This window comes from Eubalaena glacialis, chromosome 6, assembly GCF_028564815.1.
Source record: "Eubalaena glacialis isolate mEubGla1 chromosome 6, mEubGla1.1.hap2.+ XY, whole genome shotgun sequence".
Taxonomy (NCBI): domain Eukaryota; kingdom Metazoa; phylum Chordata; class Mammalia; order Artiodactyla; family Balaenidae; genus Eubalaena; species Eubalaena glacialis.
Genome location: NC_083721.1, coordinates 153,249,106 through 153,274,632, shown reverse-complemented (window position 1 = coordinate 153,274,632; position 25,527 = coordinate 153,249,106). Strand labels below are relative to the sequence as shown.

The 25,527-nt window shown below is 53.2% G+C and overlaps 3 protein-coding genes across 3 annotated transcripts; all 3 read left to right on the top strand.

The window, feature by feature from the left end:
* Positions 1–2,233: 2,233 nt before the first annotated feature.
* On the top strand, positions 2,234–6,368 carry LOC133093084 (double homeobox protein 4-like protein 4). Its single transcript, XM_061192791.1, has 4 exons — positions 2,234–2,291; positions 2,884–3,038; positions 4,461–4,581; positions 5,911–6,368. Exons 1-4 carry the CDS (start codon positions 2,234–2,236, stop codon positions 6,366–6,368), a joined length of 792 nt encoding a protein of 263 aa, XP_061048774.1.
* A 4,233-nt stretch (positions 6,369–10,601) lies between these two features.
* On the top strand, positions 10,602–14,736 carry LOC133093083 (double homeobox protein 4-like protein 4). The gene is made up of 4 exons (XM_061192790.1): positions 10,602–10,659; positions 11,252–11,406; positions 12,829–12,949; positions 14,279–14,736. The coding sequence occupies exons 1-4, from the start codon at positions 10,602–10,604 to the stop codon at positions 14,734–14,736; spliced, it is 792 nt and encodes a 263-aa protein (XP_061048773.1).
* A 4,261-nt stretch (positions 14,737–18,997) lies between these two features.
* Positions 18,998–23,132, top strand: LOC133093082 (double homeobox protein 4-like protein 4). The gene is made up of 4 exons (XM_061192789.1): positions 18,998–19,055; positions 19,648–19,802; positions 21,225–21,345; positions 22,675–23,132. The coding sequence occupies exons 1-4, from the start codon at positions 18,998–19,000 to the stop codon at positions 23,130–23,132; spliced, it is 792 nt and encodes a 263-aa protein (XP_061048772.1).
* Positions 23,133–25,527: the final 2,395 nt, after the last annotated feature.

Below are 25,527 nucleotides of genomic sequence, written 5' to 3'. Positions count from 1 at the left end.
CCTCATGTTAATCCACGTGGTGGCAAAAGAACACATTAGAGATGGTTCTGTGTTTCTGTGTGGTTTTTTTGTTTGTTTGTTTTTAATTTTTCAATTCTCTGCAGCCCAAATGCCCCGAAGATGTTAGGATGGTTGTATTTGGAATCCAAAGCATTCCTTTCAAACCCAGCTGTGTCATCATCCATCATATAACTTGCTTCATATCCCTCCCCTTCTTCCTCCTCTTCTTCTTCTTCCTCCTTCTCCTCCTCCTCCTCCTCTTCTTCTTCTTCTTCTTCTTCTTCTTCTTCTTCTTCTTCTTCTTCTTCTTCTTCTTCTTCTTCTTCTTCTTCTTCTTCCTCTTCTTCTTCTTCTTCTTTTTCTTCTTTTTCATCGTACAGATGCCTGTTGAACAGTGAACGTGAAACCGACTTCATCTTGTGGACGCCAAGGACAAGCACTGAAATTAAGTTCCTTGGCTTGTGAAACCTACACGTGTGGCGTGCCCCTTTCTCTGGTCTCTCCATGGCATGTGAGCAAGGGGGTGGGATTCAGGGTACCTCTGAAAAAGTCCCGAACTGTTGAGGACCATGGGTAGATCCGAGATAAGCAGTCAAGCTTAGTATGTGAATTATCGGGAACTCAAACCCAGCCAAGGAAATGCTTTAAGAGTGGGAGGCAATGACGTCCTGGTGGTGATGAGCGAAGTGGGAAACGTACTCGAGGAAGCTAGGCTCCAGGTTCTCTCTCCATTTTGGAAAGTACCGTGACACACCTGAGCGTGAGGGACTCAGAGTTGGGGAATTCCACGGAGAGCAAAAGTATGTGTGGAATGTGAAAAGGTGTGAAAACGAGAGAGCACTGGACCCCAAGCATTCTGGGAAAGGATGACGAGGGCGGCAGCTTCAAAGGGACCTGGGAGCCTCCGAACAGGCCTTCCATTCCAACGCCCACTTGCCTCACGGGATTCCTTCCAGGTTCTCAATTTGCAAGGAAGGGTTCCCCACCATCTGCGGCTATTTACATAAATAGGGGCGGGGCATCCTCATCCATTATAAATCCTGAGCTTCTGAGCACTGAACAGTTGGCCAGCAGTTTCCGTGCCATCCGTGTGGGTCTCCCACCATGGATTCGTCCAGCTCGTCCGGCATACAGCCCCTCCAGAGGTACGTTGCCCTCAGCATCTGGGCTCTGGGGTTGGGTCCTCCAAATACACTCATGCACCTCCCCACCCCAAGGGTTGATCACCACGAAGGTTGAAGTTTCCCAATGACCACCAATTGGCACGGACAGATATGCTGGGACATGTTTCTGGAATCAGTTGGGCAAAAGGATGCACCTTGGTTTGGGCATTTCACGTACATATTTCTGGTTTGCTGGTTCGTTTGTTTTCCTTCTTGAAATCGACATGGAAGTAGGTAGGCCTGTTGCCCGACAATGGCTTCTCTACCAAAATCCCAGCCTGTGGTTGCAGTGAACGGAACACGAGTGTTTGAAAACGTTCCCAACTAAACTGACACTCTTTTCCAGTTGACCGTGTTTGGGATTTTGAGTTGGTTACCCATGTTCTGTTCTTGCTGTTGTTATGGATTTGCTCTCTTTGGTTTCGTGGTCCATTTGAACTGGTTAACTTCTGTGGTGTCCATGGAAAGAATCCACATCCAGTATGTATTAAGAATAGAAGAAAAAGATAATTTTTCTTTGAGCACAACTGAAAGCTAGAGCCTGGGAAACAGAGATTCCAGGAGCACTCAAACTGTCTCTCATTGGACTCCAAGGTAGCCAGTGCAGGAGCCTCTGGAGAGGCAAAATCCGCAGTGTGACACGTTCGTTCCTTGAGTGCTTTCCAAAGATTTTCCTTGGAGCTGGCAGGAAGGAAGGGCGCTTTTAAAGGAAGTCCCCGTTGGGGGTCCGAAACCCTTGCCTTGCCTTGCCTCCTTCCAGCGGGAGACCTGAAGACGACCCTACGTCACCAGCTGCCAGCTGCTAGAGCAGGTGGCCCTTGCAGAAGGGTTGGCGTTGTCCTAGAGCTGGAGAGAGTTCAGGAAACTCAAATGTCAGGGATGTGCCGGACGTGCCTGAAACCACACCCACCCTGGCCATCACACCCGGCTCCCGCCTTAGAAGGCAGGAAACAAACACCCATCTATTCCCTTGCCACCAGAAAGACGCAACCTCAAATAGGACAGGGGTGGGGGGCAGCCCTTCAAGGCTGCCCAACTGAAAGAATAGCACGCACACACGGCGAGTCAGCATGACCTTGGTGCCTGGAAAGGGAAACTCATCTTCCGAGGAGTACCGGGCTGTTGTGGGTGGGTGGGTGGGTGTGTGGGCGCCATCAGACGGGGCCCCACGTTGGTCCTTATCTCAAAAAAGTGGGTCTTCAAAACAATCTCCTAGTGCGTCCTGTGTTGGGGATTGGCTTGTGTGTTTGTCTGGCTTCGTTTGGCTTTCGTCTCGTTTCCTTTCAAATAGTGAAAGCGGATGTGCCCTGTGCGTATGACAGGCCAGAAGCCGGGCTCCTCTCGTTAGCATAGAGTTCGAGGTAAATCTGGTAGAAGCCATCAAGACTTTCTCAGGCCTCCACAGGTGGAAAATCCTTCCACCCATTTTGGTCAGGTTAGCCTGTTTTTCTAGGGCTTTCCCCTTCTGCTTGCATGGCGCCCTGTGGATCCTTGGCGAGTGGTGGGGGGATCCCCATAGCCTTGACCCTCAGCTTAGCTTGAGCCCACAGGGTCCCACTCAGCGTGGCTTTCAGGGTGTACCCACGGTTGTTCCAAATGCAGAGTCTTCCCCTGGCTTAGAGGTTTTTCACGTGGCACAAGGACCAGCGCTGGGCCGGTACCATTGGTTTGCACCTCCATGGATTCGCCCCTGACACATTCCCCCTTTTCTCTCCCACAGGCCGACTCTCAAGACCATCGCGAAGGAGGAGGCTGGTTCTGAGGCTGAGTCAGAAGGACACCCTGCAAGCACTCTTTCAACAGAACCCCTACCCCGGGATAACGACCAGAGAACGGCTGGCGCGAGAACTGGGCATTCCAGAAAGCAGAATTCAGGTACGTCCGAGTCTCTCGATCCATTCTCCCTCTCGGGGTCCATGTCCAGACGCAAGTCGCCCTACGCCAGCTGGAGTCCTTGCCCTTGGGGCTTCCTCTTCGGGGTGCTCCAGACAGCAGGGACTCGAATCTTGGCAAGGAAGGTGGCTCCCTTTGGAAAACGTGGCCAGACTGAGCTGTGTGGCGAGAGGTCCATTCAAATGGGTGGTCAAGCATAAAGGGCGAGGGGCCAAGGAAGCAGGAGGGCCTGGTGGTGCCAGGGAGGTGTTCCCTTGGTGGCTGGCCTCCGAGGAACTAGCCGTGCTGAAGACTTCCCTCTCTGGGCAGGTTGGAGAGGAGTCACCAAAGGTAGGAACACCTCGCCTGCGACCTTACAAAGCGTCGCCAAAGACTGATTGGCTTTCCCTACGAACACGTTTTCTCAGGGTGTCACATTTTCCACACACCACCGTCAGAAACGTCTAAAAACATGCGCACACACACGCACACAAGCACAGGTCCACACTGCAGTTCGGCCTCGGGGAATGAGGTAGCATGCACACTGCTTCACTGTTGAAGACAAGGACACATATTCTGAAGATGGGGAGCGGGTACATAAGAGTCTCCTGACCTAAGAGTGATGGAGGCATGTAGTCCCTGAGAAGTAACTGTCAATGAGTAGTTCCCAGGCAGCATGGGAAGTGTGGTTTTCATGCGGGCACTTGCTAATGGATATGATTGCGTGTTATGAGACAGTACTGCCTGTGGGGACATAAGAGAGGCAGGGAACCATGAATCGGGCATGGACCGTGCCAAAGGGGAGGCAAAGAGAGCAAATGAGGGAAAAGAGATTGAGCCTGAGAGCCTGGGACAGAGACAGAGAGAGGGGAAGGCAGGCAGGCAGTCAGGTGGGCAGGAGGGCGGGTGGCAACAGAGACAGACGTCAACAGGTAGATGCGGAGAATCGTAGACGGAGACCAAAAGACCCACAGAGAAACTGGTAGTTTTGATGAGAAGGGGTGGGGCGGGGGAGAGAGAGAGAGAGAGGTAGCTATCCATCCCATTCTGACTGTGGGAAAGCAAGCATTGTCTCCTCCTGTGTCACAAGTCATTACTCTGGACACCAGTAAGGTGACTCGAAGAGGAAGGATTATTTTCACGGACACAGATTGTGTATCCTGGAATCTGGTGCACTTCTTCAGAGGCGAAAGCGGGAGTCTACATTCTACCTGCTAGTGAGAGTTCAGTCCCTTTGAATCGTAAATATTTCCACTGGGGGCAGATGGGCCATACTGGGTCTCCATTAGTCGGCTTGTTGCTGGCTGGCTGGCTGGTTGGCTGGCTGGCGTGTTTGTGCGTTTGTTCTATGGTGCACCCCTGCAATAGATCTTGGAAGTACGTGCATAAGCATTGAATGACAAGGCTTTCTTTCTTTGTACCCAGGTTTGGTTTCAAAACCAACGAAGAAGACGCCTAAAGCAGAGCCGATTGCTGTCGGAGAATGCCTTCAAAGGAGGGCAGTCGCAGCCGCTGCGGCCACCACCACCTCAGACTTTGACTCGAGGTAAGTAGCCAGCAATCCAAAGGCATTTCCCCAGAGCATCCCCTTGAGACACAATCATCTCTGAACGTGGATGACCGTGGGAGGCCAAGAACGCTTCAGAGAGGAAACCATGATATCTTGGGTTCTTGCCCCATTCCTGTTCCACACAGGAGCATCATGCCCCTGTTGGAGGGTGGGGAGATGCATGGCCAGGAAGGCTTGGAATCTTCGGGTCCGGAACCTGCCCGGATGTGCAGAAATCCCTTCTTCCATCACATGGGGCATTTTCACATAGCACTCAATAAGATGTATCGATGTATCGATCTTGATCTATGACATACCACTTCCTACATACCACACACTGCATCTGCTGTGAATGTGCTGCAATTGGCCTGAATGTCCTCTCTTCTCTGTGTGTTCTTCTTCAGAAAGCTTGGGAAGAGAGGCCAGGCGAAAGAGGACTCTCATCTCTCCTTCTCAAACAAGGGTCCTTGTGCAAGCCTTTGAGAGGGATCGATTTCCATCTATTGCTGCCAGGGAAGAATTGGCTCACCAGACAGGAATTCCCGAACCTCGAATCCAGGTAAGTTCTCCACCAGTGGGTGGGACTTGGCTTCTCCCACGAGGAAGGAGTGTTAAACCTTGTGACGGGTTGCTGCTGGATATATGTAGGCTTGGCGAGGGGGGATTGGGAGGAGGTTCCCTTCGTCCTACGAATACGCAAAGGGGGCTGATCTGAAGGCATCCCTTTCCAGAAGAGGAGAGGGCAACGGAAGTCCTGGGCAGCCAGGGAGGGACCTGAGGTTGTAGCCGGTCAATGACGGCTCTCCTCAAAGCCAGGGGTGGGGAGGGGTGGGGAGGGGTGGGGAGGAGTGGGGTGGGTCCTGTGTTGCCCTGACGTCCTCCCGCATTTTCAGGAGCCAAGGCGAAATCTCTAGGTAAAATGGCCCTTAGATGAGGCCCACCAGTACTTGCCATGGACCTGACAGATTGGAGGGCAGGGCAGGGCAGGGCAGGGCAGGGCGGGCCGGGGCGGGGCCGGCCGGGGATGGGGCGGCGGCAAGTAGATCTGGACTGTCGCGCTGCTAATGTTCCTGTCTCCCCATATGGTTCCCTAGATATGGTTCCAGAACTGAAGAGCTCGGCACCCAAAGCAGAGCGCTAGTGGGCCTGTGAATGCCCTGGCTGAAGGCCCAGATGCCACATCAGCCGTGACTGCCCTGTCGGACCAAAGCCCCCCGCCCACTGTCCTTAGCAGCTCTCATCGTTATGCTCCCTCTCATGCACCTGAGAGCACGCAATCCTTTGCTGCGGCCACTCCTGTTTTCTCCCCCACCTTTCTTGTGCCAGGGGCTGCCTCTGGGTGCTGTGTGGGCCACCCGTTGATGTTCATCGTGGTCCAGCCCAGCCTGGCAGCACTTCAGGGATGCCAGAACCCACAGCCTCTTCCGGCCACAGTTCCGTGGGGCGAAGGGACACATGCTGTCATCGCCAGTGGGCAGCCTGCCCAGGGGGCCATCTTGACGCCTGCACCGCCAGAGACACACTTCTGGCAGCAGCAGGCAACCTCAAGTGAAGAGACATCTCCCCAGCTGGAGCAACAGACCCAGCACTCAGCCCTTCTAGGCTCCTCAAGCCTCCTGGACGAACTCTTGTCAGACGCGGACATTCTGGACAAGGCAGGCCCTTTGCCGAATGCGGACGCAGAGGAAGAGGAACTTGCGGCAACCCTGGAAGCCCCCCTCAGCGAGGAAGAATTCCAGGCCTTGCTCGACATGCTGCCAGGCTCCCCAGTGCCACAGGCTTAGGGGGAGGTAGGAAGACCTTCCCCCGAGCCCCGTTCAAGCCTCCTTTCCTGGGAGGCAGAGCCACGGGCGAGAGAAAGGACAAGGAACAAGCAACACTCATGATAGTGTCTGGCAGGGCGGCCAAGGCAAGAAGACTGTCGACGGCAACTGCGTTGTGTCTACGAGCAATGCCATGCTCCACACGGACTGTCAGGAAGCATGGGCACCAGGAGGGACACCACCTCTGAAGCCTCAAGGAATTCTAGCCTTCCAATGACAACGAGGAGGACCCAAGGCTGAACTGGATTTCCCCGTTGTATGTGACATTCCATTGATCCAATCAATAAATCTTGGCACTCAGTTCAAGTTCTTGCTTGTGCTTTGGTCGCTTTGTATTCTCCCGCGTTTCCTCGGGGAGGTGAAATCCCTCCCTTGGCCTGGCACAGCATGGGAAGGTGGTCCAGACGCCCCTGTCTAGTCCCGTAGCTTGTAGCCACAAACACACCCTAGTGGAATCACAAAAACAGTCTCTCAGTGACAACCTGCACTTGGTTTCTGGGTGCATGGTGTGGAAGGGTTCCTCAAGGGCATCGTCTTTGCACACAAGGACAGACCTATGCAAACACTTTCATTGCCAGAGTTCATAGGAACAACTGTGCCCGGTTTATTATGCAGGCAAATAATCTCTCTCCGTCCCTCTCTCTCTCTCCTTGTCTGTCTAGGGCCACACACTACACGCACACACCTCTCAAAAGATAAGCCGTGTTACAACTAAAGCGATGCACAAAGGAACTGAAAAACCAAATGCCTGTGGCATCTTAACGTCGTGGCAGGTGATCCCTTCCACTGTTTCTTTCAAAAACATTTTCCAACACATGTGCCTCGTACACTCTGTGCTGAGTGATTCTCGACTGGCTCAATCCGTGCTCCCCATGTCCAGCATGGGTGTGTCAGCGGCAGGAAGTAGGAAAATATTCTGAGAGTTGCCACTTGAATGTGTATGCACCAATGTATCTGACTCTCTAGCTACAACTGCATCCGGGTCTCTAGCTCTATAGGGTGTATACCTCTGCAGACACATCTAGTCCTCAGCTCCCTCCCAGTCACTCCTCTGTCTTAGGCTCCCCTTTCTCCAGAGCTCTAGAGCAATACACAGCCCTCTCTCTCTGTCTCTCTGTCTCTCTGTCTCTCTGTCTCTCTCTCTCTTTCTCTCCCTATCTCTCTCCTTCTTTTCGTTGGGCAGAAAGGAAATGTCAGTTTCAAGGGCCACACAAGTGGCATAGGGCTTCTGGGAAAGGAATCTGGCCACGGTAGCCTCAGGACAAGTATGACTGGGGATGCGGTAAGAGACAGCTTATGGAAAAGATGGTGCTTTCAAGAGGGCGGGAGGAACACTGGGTCACAGTGTGCCGGGAAACACTGAGATCCTTGTGGGTGGCAGGACTTGCACAGACTCTAGCGAGAGCTAGGAGCTGTGGCTTTACCATCTTGGGGTTCAATGCTGGCTGCTCCAGCGAAACCTCGGAGCCCAGGGACGGGCAGCGGAACGTCCACAGGGAGGCCACTGGTGGACTGTGCATAAACACACCTGCGGGCTCTCAGGATGCCCTGGCTGCCATGCTGATCAAAGCTTCTACTCTCCCAAGCAAGCTTACCCCACCTGGATTGTCCAGGTGGGAGCCGGTCCAAGTCTGGAAGCCAGTGCCTTCTGGGACGAGCCAGCAAATCCCATGTTTCCGTGATTATCTCAGCCAAAACTTCCAGCTTCCCGGGAAAAACCACCCTGATCCAACAAGATGGTCACGCCACCCTCTGATCTCTGGCACTTGAGGACAAGGGACCAGGACGTGCACCTCCTCAGAACATCCTCCTGGGCCTCCTGGGCCTCCTGGGACTTGCCGACACCTACTAGTCCCGGTGGCATCCGTCCACGGGTACCACCTGACAACCACCCTTAGTGGGTGCAGAAAATCAAACACACAGATCACACAAATACACACACCCCAGCCATATTTTCACGAATTGGTGGTGTAATAACTGCAATTCCCAACTGTTTCTAAATAAGCTCACTGTCCTCATGTTAATCCACGTGGTGGCAAAAGAACACATTAGAGATGGTTCTGTGTTTCTGTGTGGTTTTTTTGTTTGTTTGTTTTTAATTTTTCAATTCTCTGCAGCCCAAATGCCCCGAAGATGTTAGGATGGTTGTATTTGGAATCCAAAGCATTCCTTTCAAACCCAGCTGTGTCATCATCCATCATATAACTTGCTTCATATCCCTCCCCTTCTTCCTCCTCTTCTTCTTCTTCCTCCTTCTCCTCCTCCTCCTCCTCTTCTTCTTCTTCTTCTTCTTCTTCCTCTTCTTCTTCTTCTTCTTTTTCTTCTTTTTCATCGTACAGATGCCTGTTGAACAGTGAATGTGAAACCGACTTCATCTTGTGGACGCCAAGGACAAGCACTGAAATTAAGTTCCTTGGCATGTGAAACCTACAAGTGTGGCGTGCCCCTTTCTCTGGTCTCTCCATGGCATGTGAGCAAGGGGGTGGGATTCAGGGTACCTCTGAAAAAGTCCCGAACTGTTGAGGACCATGGGTAGACCCGAGATAAGCAGTCAAGCTTAGTATGTGAATTATCGGGAACTCAAACCCCAGCCAAGGAAATGCTTTAAGAGTGGGAGGCAATGACGTCCTGGTGGTGATGAGCGAAGTGGGAAACGTACTCGAGGAAAGCTAGGCTCCAGGTTCTCTCTCCATTTTGGAAAGTACCGTGACACACCTAAGCGTGAGGGACTCAGAGTTGGGGAATTCCACGGAGAGCAAAAGTATGTGTGGAATGTGAAAAGGTGTGAAAACGAGAGAGCACTGGACCCCAAGCATTCTGGGAAAGGATGACGAGGGCGGCAGCTTCAAAGGGACCTGGGAGCCTCCGAACAGGCCTTCCATTCCAACGCCCACTTGCCTCACGGGATTCCTTCCAGGTTCTCAATTTGCAAGGAAGGGTTCCCCACCATCTGCGGCTATTTACATAAATAGGGGCGGGGCATCCTCATCCATTATAAATCCTGAGCTTCTGAGCACTGAACAGTTGGCCAGCAGTTTCCGTGCCATCCGTGTGGGTCTCCCACCATGGATTCGTCCAGCTCGTCCGGCATACAGCCCCTCCAGAGGTACGTTGCCCTCAGCATCTGGGCTCTGGGGTTGGGTCCTCCAAATACACTCATGCACCTCCCCACCCCAAGGGTTGATCACCACGAAGGTTGAAGTTTCCCAATGACCACCAATTGGCACGGACAGATATGCTGGGACATGTTTCTGGAATCAGTTGGGCAAAAGGATGCACCTTGGTTTGGGCATTTCACGTACATATTTCTGGTTTGCTGGTTCGTTTGTTTTCCTTCTTGAAATCGACATGGAAGTAGGTAGGCCTGTTGCCCGACAATGGCTTCTCTACCAAAATCCCAGCCTGTGGTTGCAGTGAACGGAACACGAGTGTTTGAAAACGTTCCCAACTAAACTGACACTCTTTTCCAGTTGACCGTGTTTGGGATTTTGAGTTGGTTACCCATGTTCTGTTCTTGCTGTTGTTATGGATTTGCTCTCTTTGGTTTCGTGGTCCATTTGAACTGGTTAACTTCTGTGGTGTCCATGGAAAGAATCCACATCCAGTATGTATTAAGAATAGAAGAAAAAGATAATTTTTCTTTGAGCACAACTGAAAGCTAGAGCCTGGGAAACAGAGATTCCAGGAGCACTCAAACTGTCTCTCATTGGACTCCAAGGTAGCCAGTGCAGGAGCCTCTGGAGAGGCAAAATCCGCTGTGTGACACGTTCGTTCCTTGAGTGCTTTCCAAAGATTTTCCTTGGAGCTGGCAGGAAGGAAGGGCGCTTTTAAAGGAAGTCCCCGTTGGGGGTCCGAAACCCTTGCCTTGCCTTGCCTCCTTCCAGCGGGAGACCTGAAGACGACCCTACGTCACCAGCTGCCAGCTGCTAGAGCAGGTGGCCCTTGCAGAAGGGTTGGCGTTGTCCTAGAGCTGGAGAGAGTTCAGGAAACTCAAATGTCAGGGATGTGCCGGACGTGCCTGAAACCACACCCACCCTGGCCATCACACCCGGCTCCCGCCTTAGAAGGCAGGAAACAAACACCCATCTATTCCCTTGCCACCAGAAAGACGCAACCTCAAATAGGACAGGGGTGGGGGGCAGCCCTTCAAGGCTGCCCAACTGAAAGAATAGCACGCACACACGGCGAGTCAGCATGACCTTGGTGCCTGGAAAGGGAAACTCATCTTCCGAGGAGTACCGGGCTGTTGTGGGTGGGTGGGTGGGTGTGTGGGCGCCATCAGACGGGGCCCCACGTTGGTCCTTATCTCAAAAAAGTGGGTCTTCAAAACAATCTCCTAGTGCGTCCTGTGTTGGGGATTGGCTTGTGTGTTTGTCTGGCTTCGTTTGGCTTTCGTCTCGTTTCCTTTCAAATAGTGAAAGCGGATGTGCCCTGTGCGTATGACAGGCCAGAAGCCGGGCTCCTCTCGTTAGCATAGAGTTCGAGGTAAATCTGGTAGAAGCCATCAAGACTTTCTCAGGCCTCCACAGGTGGAAAATCCTTCCACCCATTTTGGTCAGGTTAGCCTGTTTTTCTAGGGCTTTCCCCTTCTGCTTGCATGGCGCCCTGTGGATCCTTGGCGAGTGGTGGGGGGATCCCCATAGCCTTGACCCTCAGCTTAGCTTGAGCCCACAGGGTCCCACTCAGCGTGGCTTTCAGGGTGTACCCACGGTTGTTCCAAATGCAGAGTCTTCCCCTGGCTTAGAGGTTTTTCACGTGGCACAAGGACCAGCGCTGGGCCGGTACCATTGGTTTGCACCTCCATGGATTCGCCCCTGACACATTCCCCCTTTTCTCTCCCACAGGCCGACTCTCAAGACCATCGCGAAGGAGGAGGCTGGTTCTGAGGCTGAGTCAGAAGGACACCCTGCAAGCACTCTTTCAACAGAACCCCTACCCCGGGATAACGACCAGAGAACGGCTGGCGCGAGAACTGGGCATTCCAGAAAGCAGAATTCAGGTACGTCCGAGTCTCTCGATCCATTCTCCCTCTCGGGGTCCATGTCCAGACGCAAGTCGCCCTACGCCAGCTGGAGTCCTTGCCCTTGGGGCTTCCTCTTCGGGGTGCTCCAGACAGCAGGGACTCGAATCTTGGCAAGGAAGGTGGCTCCCTTTGGAAAACGTGGCCAGACTGAGCTGTGTGGCGAGAGGTCCATTCAAATGGGTGGTCAAGCATAAAGGGCGAGGGGCCAAGGAAGCAGGAGGGCCTGGTGGTGCCAGGGAGGTGTTCCCTTGGTGGCTGGCCTCCGAGGAACTAGCCGTGCTGAAGACTTCCCTCTCTGGGCAGGTTGGAGAGGAGTCACCAAAGGTAGGAACACCTCGCCTGCGACCTTACAAAGCGTCGCCAAAGACTGATTGGCTTTCCCTACGAACACGTTTTCTCAGGGTGTCACATTTTCCACACACCACCGTCAGAAACGTCTAAAAACATGCGCACACACACGCACACAAGCACAGGTCCACACTGCAGTTCGGCCTCGGGGAATGAGGTAGCATGCACACTGCTTCACTGTTGAAGACAAGGACACATATTCTGAAGATGGGGAGCGGGTACATAAGAGTCTCCTGACCTAAGAGTGATGGAGGCATGTAGTCCCTGAGAAGTAACTGTCAATGAGTAGTTCCCAGGCAGCATGGGAAGTGTGGTTTTCATGCGGGCACTTGCTAATGGATATGATTGCGTGTTATGAGACAGTACTGCCTGTGGGGACATAAGAGAGGCAGGGAACCATGAATCGGGCATGGACCGTGCCAAAGGGGAGGCAAAGAGAGCAAATGAGGGAAAAGAGATTGAGCCTGAGAGCCTGGGACAGAGACAGAGAGAGGGGAAGGCAGGCAGGCAGTCAGGTGGGCAGGAGGGCGGGTGGCAACAGAGACAGACGTCAACAGGTAGATGCGGAGAATCGTAGACGGAGACCAAAAGACCCACAGAGAAACTGGTAGTTTTGATGAGAAGGGGTGGGGCGGGGGAGAGAGAGAGAGAGAGGTAGCTATCCATCCCATTCTGACTGTGGGAAAGCAAGCATTGTCTCCTCCTGTGTCACAAGTCATTACTCTGGACACCAGTAAGGTGACTCGAAGAGGAAGGATTATTTTCACGGACACAGATTGTGTATCCTGGAATCTGGTGCACTTCTTCAGAGGCGAAAGCGGGAGTCTACATTCTACCTGCTAGTGAGAGTTCAGTCCCTTTGAATCGTAAATATTTCCACTGGGGGCAGATGGGCCATACTGGGTCTCCATTAGTCGGCTTGTTGCTGGCTGGCTGGCTGGTTGGCTGGCTGGCGTGTTTGTGCGTTTGTTCTATGGTGCACCCCTGCAATAGATCTTGGAAGTACGTGCATAAGCATTGAATGACAAGGCTTTCTTTCTTTGTACCCAGGTTTGGTTTCAAAACCAACGAAGAAGACGCCTAAAGCAGAGCCGATTGCTGTCGGAGAATGCCTTCAAAGGAGGGCAGTCGCAGCCGCTGCGGCCACCACCACCTCAGACTTTGACTCGAGGTAAGTAGCCAGCAATCCAAAGGCATTTCCCCAGAGCATCCCCTTGAGACACAATCATCTCTGAACGTGGATGACCGTGGGAGGCCAAGAACGCTTCAGAGAGGAAACCATGATATCTTGGGTTCTTGCCCCATTCCTGTTCCACACAGGAGCATCATGCCCCTGTTGGAGGGTGGGGAGATGCATGGCCAGGAAGGCTTGGAATCTTCGGGTCCGGAACCTGCCCGGATGTGCAGAAATCCCTTCTTCCATCACATGGGGCATTTTCACATAGCACTCAATAAGATGTATCGATGTATCGATCTTGATCTATGACATACCACTTCCTACATACCACACACTGCATCTGCTGTGAATGTGCTGCAATTGGCCTGAATGTCCTCTCTTCTCTGTGTGTTCTTCTTCAGAAAGCTTGGGAAGAGAGGCCAGGCGAAAGAGGACTCTCATCTCTCCTTCTCAAACAAGGGTCCTTGTGCAAGCCTTTGAGAGGGATCGATTTCCATCTATTGCTGCCAGGGAAGAATTGGCTCACCAGACAGGAATTCCCGAACCTCGAATCCAGGTAAGTTCTCCACCAGTGGGTGGGACTTGGCTTCTCCCACGAGGAAGGAGTGTTAAACCTTGTGACGGGTTGCTGCTGGATATATGTAGGCTTGGCGAGGGGGGATTGGGAGGAGGTTCCCTTCGTCCTACGAATACGCAAAGGGGGCTGATCTGAAGGCATCCCTTTCCAGAAGAGGAGAGGGCAACGGAAGTCCTGGGCAGCCAGGGAGGGACCTGAGGTTGTAGCCGGTCAATGACGGCTCTCCTCAAAGCCAGGGGTGGGGAGGGGTGGGGAGGGGTGGGGAGGAGTGGGGTGGGTCCTGTGTTGCCCTGACGTCCTCCCGCATTTTCAGGAGCCAAGGCGAAATCTCTAGGTAAAATGGCCCTTAGATGAGGCCCACCAGTACTTGCCATGGACCTGACAGATTGGAGGGCAGGGCAGGGCAGGGCAGGGCAGGGCGGGCCGGGGCGGGGCCGGCCGGGGATGGGGCGGCGGCAAGTAGATCTGGACTGTCGCGCTGCTAATGTTCCTGTCTCCCCATATGGTTCCCTAGATATGGTTCCAGAACTGAAGAGCTCGGCACCCAAAGCAGAGCGCTAGTGGGCCTGTGAATGCCCTGGCTGAAGGCCCAGATGCCACATCAGCCGTGACTGCCCTGTCGGACCAAAGCCCCCCGCCCACTGTCCTTAGCAGCTCTCATCGTTATGCTCCCTCTCATGCACCTGAGAGCACGCAATCCTTTGCTGCGGCCACTCCTGTTTTCTCCCCCACCTTTCTTGTGCCAGGGGCTGCCTCTGGGTGCTGTGTGGGCCACCCGTTGATGTTCATCGTGGTCCAGCCCAGCCTGGCAGCACTTCAGGGATGCCAGAACCCACAGCCTCTTCCGGCCACAGTTCCGTGGGGCGAAGGGACACATGCTGTCATCGCCAGTGGGCAGCCTGCCCAGGGGGCCATCTTGACGCCTGCACCGCCAGAGACACACTTCTGGCAGCAGCAGGCAACCTCAAGTGAAGAGACATCTCCCCAGCTGGAGCAACAGACCCAGCACTCAGCCCTTCTAGGCTCCTCAAGCCTCCTGGACGAACTCTTGTCAGACGCGGACATTCTGGACAAGGCAGGCCCTTTGCCGAATGCGGACGCAGAGGAAGAGGAACTTGCGGCAACCCTGGAAGCCCCCCTCAGCGAGGAAGAATTCCAGGCCTTGCTCGACATGCTGCCAGGCTCCCCAGTGCCACAGGCTTAGGGGGAGGTAGGAAGACCTTCCCCCGAGCCCCGTTCAAGCCTCCTTTCCTGGGAGGCAGAGCCACGGGCGAGAGAAAGGACAAGGAACAAGCAACACTCATGATAGTGTCTGGCAGGGCGGCCAAGGCAAGAAGACTGTCGACGGCAACTGCGTTGTGTCTACGAGCAATGCCATGCTCCACACGGACTGTCAGGAAGCATGGGCACCAGGAGGGACACCACCTCTGAAGCCTCAAGGAATTCTAGCCTTCCAATGACAACGAGGAGGACCCAAGGCTGAACTGGATTTCCCCGTTGTATGTGACATTCCATTGATCCAATCAATAAATCTTGGCACTCAGTTCAAGTTCTTGCTTGTGCTTTGGTCGCTTTGTATTCTCCCGCGTTTCCTCGGGGAGGTGAAATCCCTCCCTTGGCCTGGCACAGCATGGGAAGGTGGTCCAGACGCCCCTGTCTAGTCCCGTAGCTTGTAGCCACAAACACACCCTAGTGGAATCACAAAAACAGTCTCTCAGTGACAACCTGCACTTGGTTTCTGGGTGCATGGTGTGGAAGGGTTCCTCAAGGGCATCGTCTTTGCACACAAGGACAGACCTATGCAAACACTTTCATTGCCAGAGTTCATAGGAACAACTGTGCCCGGTTTATTATGCAGGCAAATAATCTCTCTCCGTCCCTCTCTCTCTCTCCTTGTCTGTCTAGGGCCACACACTACACGCACACACCTCTCAAAAGATAAGCCGTGTTACAACTAAAGCGATGCACAAAGGAACTGAAAAACCAAATGCCTGTGGCATCTTAACGTCGTGGCAGGTGATCCCTTCCACTGTTTCTTTCAAAAACATTTTCCAACACATGTGCCTCGTACACTCTGTGCTGAGTGATTCTCGACTGGCTCAATCCGTGCTCCCCATGTCCAGCATGGGTGTGTCAGCGGCAGGAAGTAGGAAAATATTCTGAGAGTTGCCACTTGAATGTGTATGCACCAATGTATCTGACTCTCTAGCTACAACTGCATCCGGGTCTCTAGCTCTATAGGGTGTATACCTCTGCAGACACATCTAGTCCTCAGCTCCCTCCCAGTCACTCCTCTGTCTTAGGCTCCCCTTTCTCCAGAGCTCTAGAGCAATACACAGCCCTCTCTCTCTGTCTCTCTGTCTCTCTGTCTCTCTGTCTCTCTCTCTCTTTCTCTCCCTATCTCTCTCCTTCTTTTCGTTGGGCAGAAAGGAAATGTCAGTTTCAAGGGCCACACAAGTGGCATAGGGCTTCTGGGAAAGGAATCTGGCCACGGTAGCCTCAGGACAAGTATGACTGGGGATGCGGTAAGAGACAGCTTATGGAAAAGATGGTGCTTTCAAGAGGGCGGGAGGAACACTGGGTCACAGTGTGCCGGGAAACACTGAGATCCTTGTGGGTGGCAGGACTTGCACAGACTCTAGCGAGAGCTAGGAGCTGTGGCTTTACCATCTTGGGGTTCAATGCTGGCTGCTCCAGCGAAACCTCGGAGCCCAGGGACGGGCAGCGGAACGTCCACAGGGAGGCCACTGGTGGACTGTGCATAAACACACCTGCGGGCTCTCAGGATGCCCTGGCTGCCATGCTGATCAAAGCTTCTACTCTCCCAAGCAAGCTTACCCCACCTGGATTGTCCAGGTGGGAGCCGGTCCAAGTCTGGAAGCCAGTGCCTTCTGGGACGAGCCAGCAAATCCCATGTTTCCGTGATTATCTCAGCCAAAACTTCCAGCTTCCCGGGAAAAACCACCCTGATCCAACAAGATGGTCACGCCACCCTCTGATCTCTGGCACTTGAGGACAAGGGACCAGGACGTGCACCTCCTCAGAACATCCTCCTGGGCCTCCTGGGCCTCCTGGGACTTGCCGACACCTACTAGTCCCGGTGGCATCCGTCCACGGGTACCACCTGACAACCACCCTTAGTGGGTGCAGAAAATCAAACACACAGATCACACAAATACACACACCCCAGCCATATTTTCACGAATTGGTGGTGTAATAACTGCAATTCCCAACTGTTTCTAAATAAGCTCACTGTCCTCATGTTAATCCACGTGGTGGCAAAAGAACACATTAGAGATGGTTCTGTGTTTCTGTGTGGTTTTTTTGTTTGTTTGTTTTTAATTTTTCAATTCTCTGCAGCCCAAATGCCCCGAAGATGTTAGGATGGTTGTATTTGGAATCCAAAGCATTCCTTTCAAACCCAGCTGTGTCATCATCCATCATATAACTTGCTTCATATCCCTCCCCTTCTTCCTCCTCTTCTTCTTCTTCCTCCTTCTCCTCCTCCTCCTCCTCCTCTTCTTCTTCTTCTTCTTCTTCTTCTTCTTCTTCTTCTTCTTCTTCTTCTTCCTCTTCTTCTTCTTCTTCTTTTTCTTCTTTTTCATCGTACAGATGCCTGTTGAACAGTGAATGTGAAACCGACTTCATCTTGTGGACGCCAAGGACAAGCACTGAAATTAAGTTCCTTGGCTTGTGAAACCTACACGTGTGGCGTGCCCCTTTCTCTGGTCTCTCCATGGCATGTGAGCAAGGGGGTGGGATTCAGGGTACCTCTGAAAAAGTCCCGAACTGTTGAGGACCATGGGTAGATCCGAGATAAGCAGTCAAGCTTAGTATGTGAATTATCGGGAACTCAAACCCAGCCAAGGAAATGCTTTAAGAGTGGGAGGCAATGACGTCCTGGTGGTGATGAGCGAAGTGGGAAACGTACTCGAGGAAGCTAGGCTCCAGGTTCTCTCTCCATTTTGGAAAGTACCGTGACACACCTGAGCGTGAGGGACTCAGAGTTGGGGAATTCCACGGAGAGCAAAAGTATGTGTGGAATGTGAAAAGGTGTGAAAACGAGAGAGCACTGGACCCCAAGCATTCTGGGAAAGGATGACGAGGGCGGCAGCTTCAAAGGGACCTGGGAGCCTCCGAACAGGCCTTCCATTCCAACGCCCACTTGCCTCACGGGATTCCTTCCAGGTTCTCAATTTGCAAGGAAGGGTTCCCCACCATCTGCGGCTATTTACATAAATAGGGGCGGGGCATCCTCATCCATTATAAATCCTGAGCTTCTGAGCACTGAACAGTTGGCCAGCAGTTTCCGTGCCATCCGTGTGGGTCTCCCACCATGGATTCGTCCAGCTCGTCCGGCATACAGCCCCTCCAGAGGTACGTTGCCCTCAGCATCTGGGCTCTGGGGTTGGGTCCTCCAAATACACTCATGCACCTCCCCACCCCAAGGGTTGATCACCACGAAGGTTGAAGTTTCCCAATGACCACCAATTGGCACGGACAGATATGCTGGGACATGTTTCTGGAATCAGTTGGGCAAAAGGATGCACCTTGGTTTGGGCATTTCACGTACATATTTCTGGTTTGCTGGTTCGTTTGTTTTCCTTCTTGAAATCGACATGGAAGTAGGTAGGCCTGTTGCCCGACAATGGCTTCTCTACCAAAATCCCAGCCTGTGGTTGCAGTGAACGGAACACGAGTGTTTGAAAACGTTCCCAACTAAACTGACACTCTTTTCCAGTTGACCGTGTTTGGGATTTTGAGTTGGTTACCCATGTTCTGTTCTTGCTGTTGTTATGGATTTGCTCTCTTTGGTTTCGTGGTCCATTTGAACTGGTTAACTTCTGTGGTGTCCATGGAAAGAATCCACATCCAGTATGTATTAAGAATAGAAGAAAAAGATAATTTTTCTTTGAGCACAACTGAAAGCTAGAGCCTGGGAAACAGAGATTCCAGGAGCACTCAAACTGTCTCTCATTGGACTCCAAGGTAGCCAGTGCAGGAGCCTCTGGAAAGGCAAAATCCGCAGTGTGACACGTTCGTTCCTTGAGTGCTTTCCAAAGATTTTCCTTGGAGCTGGCAGGAAGGAAGGGCGCTTTTAAAGGAAGTCCCCGTTGGGGGTCCGAAACCCTTGCCTTGCCTTGCCTCCTTCCAGCGGGAGACCTGAAGACGACCCTACGTCACCAGCTGCCAGCTGCTAGAGCAGGTGGCCCTTGCAGAAGGGTTGGCGTTGTCCTAGAGCTGGAGAGAGTTCAGGAAACTCAAATGTCAGGGATGTGCCGGACGTGCCTGAAACCACACCCACCCTGGCCATCACACCCGGCTCCCGCCTTAGAAGGCAGGAAACAAACACCCATCTATTCCCTTGCCACCAGAAAGACGCAACCTCAAATAGGACAGGGGTGGGGGGCAGCCCTTCAAGGCTGCCCAACTGAAAGAATAGCACGCACACACGGCGAGTCAGCATGACCTTGGTGCCTGGAAAGGGAAACTCATCTTCCGAGGAGTACCGGGCTGTTGTGGGTGGGTGGGTGGGTGTGTGGGCACCATCAGACGGGGCCCCACGTTGGTCCTTATCTCAAAAAAGTGGGTCTTCAAAACAATCTCCTAGTGCGTCCTGTGTTGGGGATTGGCTTGTGTGTTTGTCTGGCTTCGTTTGGCTTTCGTCTCGTTTCCTTTCAAATAGTGAAAGCGGATGTGCCCTGTGCGTATGACAGGCCAGAAGCCGGGCTCCTCTCGTTAGCATAGAGTTCGAGGTAAATCTGGTAGAAGCCATCAAGACTTTCTCAGGCCTCCACAGGTGGAAAATCCTTCCACCCATTTTGGTCAGGTTAGCCTGTTTTTCTAGGGCTTTCCCCTTCTGCTTGCATGGCGCCCTGTGGATCCTTGGCGAGTGGTGGGGGGATCCCCATAGCCTTGACCCTCAGCTTAGCTTGAGCCCACAGGGTCCCACTCAGCGTGGCTTTCAGGGTGTACCCACGGTTGTTCCAAATGCAGAGTCTTCCCCTGGCTTAGAGGTTTTTCACGTGGCACAAGGACCAGCGCTGGGCCGGTACCATTGGTTTGCACCTCCATGGATTCGCCCCTGACACATTCCCCCTTTTCTCTCCCACAGGCCGACTCTCAAGACCATCGCGAAGGAGGAGGCTGGTTCTGAGGCTGAGTCAGAAGGACACCCTGCAAGCACTCTTTCAACAGAACCCCTACCCCGGGATAACGACCAGAGAACGGCTGGCGCGAGAACTGGGCATTCCAGAAAGCAGAATTCAGGTACGTCCGAGTCTCTCGATCCATTCTCCCTCTCGGGGTCCATGTCCAGACGCAAGTCGCCCTACGCCAGCTGGAGTCCTTGCCCTTGGGGCTTCCTCTTCGGGGTGCTCCAGACAGCAGGGACTCGAATCTTGGCAAGGAAGGTGGCTCCCTTTGGAAAACGTGGCCAGACTGAGCTGTGTGGCGAGAGGTCCATTCAAATGGGTGGTCAAGCATAAAGGGCGAGGGGCCAAGGAAGCAGGAGGGCCTGGTGGTGCCAGGGAGGTGTTCCCTTGGTGGCTGGCCTCCGAGGAACTAGCCGTGCTGAAGACTTCCCTCTCTGGGCAGGTTGGAGAGGAGTCACCAAAGGTAGGAACACCTCGCCTGCGACCTTACAAAGCGTCGCCAAAGACTGATTGGCTTTCCCTACGAACAAGTTTTCTCAGGGTGTCACATTTTCCACACACCACCGTCAGAAACGTCTAAAAACATGCGCACACACACGCACACAAGCACAGGTCCACACTGCAGTTCGGCCTCGGGGAATGAGGTAGCATGCACACTGCTTCACTGTTGAAGACAAGGACACATATTCTGAAGATGGGGAGCGGGTACATAAGAGTCTCCTGACCTAAGAGTGATGGAGGCATGTAGTCCCTGAGAAGTAACTGTCAATGAGTAGTTCCCAGGCAGCATGGGAAGTGTGGTTTTCATGCGGGCACTTGCTAATGGATATGATTGCGTGTTATGAGACAGTACTGCCTGTGGGGACATAAGAGAGGCAGGGAACCATGAATCGGGCATGGACCGTGCCAAAGGGGAGGCAAAGAGAGCAAATGAGGGAAAAGAGATTGAGCCTGAGAGCCTGGGACAGAGACAGAGAGAGGGGAAGGCAGGCAGGCAGTCAGGTGGGCAGGAGGGCGGGTGGCAACAGAGACAGACGTCAACAGGTAGATGCGGAGAATCGTAGACGGAGACCAAAAGACCCACAGAGAAACTGGTAGTTTTGATGAGAAGGGGTGGGGCGGGGGAGAGAGAGAGAGAGAGGTAGCTATCCATCCCATTCTGACTGTGGGAAAGCAAGCATTGTCTCCTCCTGTGTCACAAGTCATTACTCTGGACACCAGTAAGGTGACTCGAAGAGGAAGGATTATTTTCACGGACACAGATTGTGTATCCTGGAATCTGGTGCACTTCTTCAGAGGCGAAAGCGGGAGTCTACATTCTACCTGCTAGTGAGAGTTCAGTCCCTTTGAATCGTAAATATTTCCACTGGGGGCAGATGGGCCATACTGGGTCTCCATTAGTCGGCTTGTTGCTGGCTGGCTGGCTGGTTGGCTGGCTGGCGTGTTTGTGCGTTTGTTCTATGGTGCACCCCTGCAATAGATCTTGGAAGTACGTGCATAAGCATTGAATGACAAGGCTTTCTTTCTTTGTACCCAGGTTTGGTTTCAAAACCAACGAAGAAGACGCCTAAAGCAGAGCCGATTGCTGTCGGAGAATGCCTTCAAAGGAGGGCAGTCGCAGCCGCTGCGGCCACCACCACCTCAGACTTTGACTCGAGGTAAGTAGCCAGCAATCCAAAGGCATTTCCCCAGAGCATCCCCTTGAGACACAATCATCTCTGAACGTGGATGACCGTGGGAGGCCAAGAACGCTTCAGAGAGGAAACCATGATATCTTGGGTTCTTGCCCCATTCCTGTTCCACACAGGAGCATCATGCCCCTGTTGGAGGGTGGGGAGATGCATGGCCAGGAAGGCTTGGAATCTTCGGGTCCGGAACCTGCCCGGATGTGCAGAAATCCCTTCTTCCATCACATGGGGCATTTTCACATAGCACTCAATAAGATGTATCGATGTATCGATCTTGATCTATGACATACCACTTCCTACATACCACACACTGCATCTGCTGTGAATGTGCTGCAATTGGCCTGAATGTCCTCTCTTCTCTGTGTGTTCTTCTTCAGAAAGCTTGGGAAGAGAGGCCAGGCGAAAGAGGACTTTCATCTCTCCTTCTCAAACAAGGGTCCTTGTGCAAGCCTTTGAGAGGGATCGATTTCCATCTATTGCTGCCAGGGAAGAATTGGCTCACCAGACAGGAATTCCCGAACCTCGAATCCAGGTAAGTTCTCCACCAGTGGGTGGGACTTGGCTTCTCCCACGAGGAAGGAGTGTTAAACCTTGTGACGGGTTGCTGTTGGATATATGTAGGCTTGGCGAGGGGGGATTGGGAGGAGGTTCCCTTCGTCCTACGAATACGCTAAGGGGGCTGATCTGAAGGCATCCCTTTCCAGAAGAGGAGAGGGCAACGGAAGTCCTGGGCAGCCAGGGAGGGGCCTGAGGTTGTAGCCGGTCAATGACGGCTCTCCTCAAAGCCAGGGGTGGGGAGGGGTGGGGAGGGGTGGGGAGGAGTGGGGTGGGTCCTGTGTTGCCCTGACGTCCTCCCGCATTTTCAGGAGCCAAGGCGAAAGCTCTAGGTAAAATGGCCCTTAGATGAGGCCCACCAGTACTTGCCATGGACCTGACAGATTGGAGGGCAGGGCAGGGCAAGGCAGGGCAGGGCGGGCCGGGGCGGGGCCGGCCGGTGATGGGGCGGCGGCAAGTAGATCTGGACTGTCGCGCTACTAGTGTTCCTGTCTCCCCATATGGTTCCCTAGATATGGTTCCAGAACCGAAGAGCTCGGCACCCAAAGCAGAGCGCTAGTGGGCCTGTGAATGCCCTGGCTGAAGGCCCAGATGCCACATCAGCCGTGACTGCCCTGTCGGACCAAAGCCCCCCGCCCACTGTCCTTAGCAGCTCTCATCGTTATGCTCCCTCTCATGCACCTGAGAGCACGCAATCCTTTGCTGCGGCCACTCCTGTTTTCTCCCCCACCTTTCTTGTGCCAGGGGCTGCCTCTGGGTGCTGTGTGGGCCACCCGTTGATGTTCATCGTGGTCCAGCCCAGCCTGGCAGCACTTCAGGGATGCCAGAACCCACAGCCTCTTCCGGCCACAGTTCCGTGGGGCGAAGGGACACATGCTGTCATCGCCAGTGGGCAGCCTGCCCAGGGGGCCATCTTGACGCCTGCACCGCCAGAGACACACTTCTGGCAGCAGCAGGCAACCTCAAGTGAAGAGACATCTCCCCAGCTGGAGCAACAGACCCAGCACTCAGCCCTTCTAGGCTCCTCAAGCCTCCTGGACGAACTCTTGTCAGACGCGGACATTCTGGACAAGGCAGGCCCTTTGCCGAATGCGGACGCAGAGGAAGAGGAACTTGCGGCAACCCTGGAAGCCCCCCTCAGCGAGGAAGAATTCCAGGCCTTGCTCGACATGCTGCCAGGCTCCCCAGTGCCACAGGCTTAGGGGGAGGTAGGAAGACCTTCCCCCGAGCCCCGTTCAAGCCTCCTTTCCTGGGAGGCAGAGCCACGGGCGAGAGAAAGGACAAGGAACAAGCAACACTCATGATAGTGTCTGGCAGGGCGGCCAAGGCAAGAAGACTGTCGACGGCAACTGCGTTGTGTCTACGAGCAATGCCATGCTCCACACGGGCTGTCAGGAAGCATGGGCACCAGGAGGGACACCACCTCTGAAGCCTCAAGGAATTCTAGCCTTCCAATGACAACGAGGAGGACCCAAGGCTGAACTGGATTTCCCCGTTGTATGTGACATTCCATTGATCCAATCAATAAATCTTGGCACTCAGTTCAAGTTCTTGCTTGTGCTTTGGTCGCTTTGTATTCTCCCGCGTTTCCTCGGGGAGGTGAAATCCCTCCCTTGGCCTGGCACAGCATGGGAAGGTGGTCCAGACGCCCCTGTCTAGTCCCGTAGCTTGTAGCCACAAACACACCCTAGTGGAATCACAAAAACAGTCTCTCAGTGACAACCTGCACTTGGTTTCTGGGTGCATGGTGTGGAAGGGTTCCTCAAGGGCATCGTCTTTGCACACAAGGACAGACCTATGCAAACACTTTCATTGCCAGAGTTCATAGGCACAACTGTGCCCGGTTTATTATGCAGGCAAATAATCTCTCTCCGTCCCTCTCTCTCTCTCCTTGTCTGTCTAGGGCCACACACTACACGCACACACCTCTCAAAAGATAAGCCGTGTTACAACTAAAGCGATGCACAAAGGAACTGAAAAACCAAATGCCTGTGGCATCTTAACGTCGTGGCAGGTGATCCCTTCCACTGTTTCTTTCAAAAACATTTTCCAACACATGTGCCTCATACACTCTGTGCTGAGTGATTCTCGACTGGCTCAATCCGTGCTCCCCATGTCCAGCATGGGTGTGTCAGCGGCAGGAAGTAGGAAAATATTCTGAGAGTTGCCACTTGAATGTGTATGCACCAATGTATCTGACTCTCTAGCTACAACTGCATCCGGGTCTCTAGCTCTATAGGGTGTATACCTCTGCAGACACATCTAGTCCTCAGCTCCCTCCCAGTCACTCCTCTGTCTTAGGCTCCCCTTTCTCCAGAGCTCTAGAGCAATACACAGCCCTCTCTCTCTGTCTCTCTGTCTCTCTGTCTCTCTGTCTCTCTCTCTCTTTCTCTCCCTATCTCTCTCCTTCTTTTCGTTGGGCAGAAAGGAAATGTCAGTTTCAAGGGCCACACAAGTGGCATAGGGCTTCTGGGAAAGGAATCTGGCCACGGTAGCCTCAGGACAAGTATGACTGGGGATGCGGTAAGAGACAGCTTATGGAAAAGATGGTGCTTTCAAGAGGGCGGGAGGAACACTGGGTCACAGTGTGCCGGGAAACACTGAGATCCTTGTGGGTGGCAGGACTTGCACAGACTCTAGCGAGAGCTAGGAGCTGTGGCTTTACCATCTTGGGGTTCAATGCTGGCTGCTCCAGCGAAACCTCGGAGCCCAGGGACGGGCAGCGGAACGTCCACAGGGAGGCCACTGGTGGACTGTGCATAAACACACCTGCGGGCTCTCAGGATGCCCTGGCTGCCATGCTGATCAAAGCTTCTACTCTCCCAAGCAAGCTTACCCCACCTGGATTGTCCAGGTGGGAGCCGGTCCAAGTCTGGAAGCCAGTGCCTTCTGGGACGAGCCAGCAAATCCCATGTTTCCGTGATTATCTCAGCCAAAACTTCCAGCTTCCCGGGAAAAACCACCCTGATCCAACAAGATGGTCACGCCACCCTCTGATCTCTGGCACTTGAGGACAAGGGACCAGGACGTGCACCTCCTCAGAACATCCTCCTGGGCCTCCTGGGCCTCCTGGGACTTGCCGACACCTACTAGTCCCGGTGGCATCCGTCCACGGGTACCACCTGACAACCACCCTTAGTGGGTGCAGAAAATCAAACACACAGATCACACAAATACACACACCCCAGCCATATTTTCACGAATTGGTGGTGTAATAACTGCAATTCCCAACTGTTTCTAAATAAGCTCACTGTCCTCATGTTAATCCACGTGGTGGCAAAAGAACACATTAGAGATGGTTCTGTGTTTCTGTGTGGTTTTTTTGTTTGTTTGTTTTTAATTTTTCAATTCTCTGCAGCCCAAATGCCCCGAAGATGTTAGGATGGTTGTATTTGGAATCCAAAGCATTCCTTTCAAACCCAGCTGTGTCATCATCCATCATATAACTTGCTTCATATCCCTCCCCTTCTTCCTCCTCTTCTTCTTCTTCCTCCTTCTCCTCCTCCTCCTCCTCTTCTTCTTCTTCTTCTTCTTCTTCTTCTTCTTCTTCTTCTTCTTCTTCTTCTTCTTCTTCTTCTTCTTCTTCCTCTTCTTCTT

Bases quoted from the DNA above. Each gene is read 5' to 3' on its own strand.
- LOC133093084 (XM_061192791.1), top strand. From the start codon at position 2,234: ATGACCTTGGTGCCTGGAAAGGGAAACTCATCTTCCGAGGAGTACCGG. The intron at 2,292-2,883 runs GTGGGTGGGTGG...TCTCTCCCACAG, and splicing joins GGAGTACCGGGCTGTTGTGG to GCCGACTCTCAAGACCATCG. The intron at 4,582-5,910 runs GTAAGTAGCCAG...TTCTTGTGCCAG, and splicing joins ACCTCAGACTTTGACTCGAG to GGGCTGCCTCTGGGTGCTGT.
- LOC133093083 (XM_061192790.1), top strand. From the start codon at position 10,602: ATGACCTTGGTGCCTGGAAAGGGAAACTCATCTTCCGAGGAGTACCGG. The intron at 10,660-11,251 runs GTGGGTGGGTGG...TCTCTCCCACAG, and splicing joins GGAGTACCGGGCTGTTGTGG to GCCGACTCTCAAGACCATCG. The intron at 12,950-14,278 runs GTAAGTAGCCAG...TTCTTGTGCCAG, and splicing joins ACCTCAGACTTTGACTCGAG to GGGCTGCCTCTGGGTGCTGT.
- LOC133093082 (XM_061192789.1), top strand. From the start codon at position 18,998: ATGACCTTGGTGCCTGGAAAGGGAAACTCATCTTCCGAGGAGTACCGG. The intron at 19,056-19,647 runs GTGGGTGGGTGG...TCTCTCCCACAG, and splicing joins GGAGTACCGGGCTGTTGTGG to GCCGACTCTCAAGACCATCG. The intron at 19,803-21,224 runs GTACGTCCGAGT...CTTTGTACCCAG, and splicing joins TTCCAGAAAGCAGAATTCAG to GTTTGGTTTCAAAACCAACG.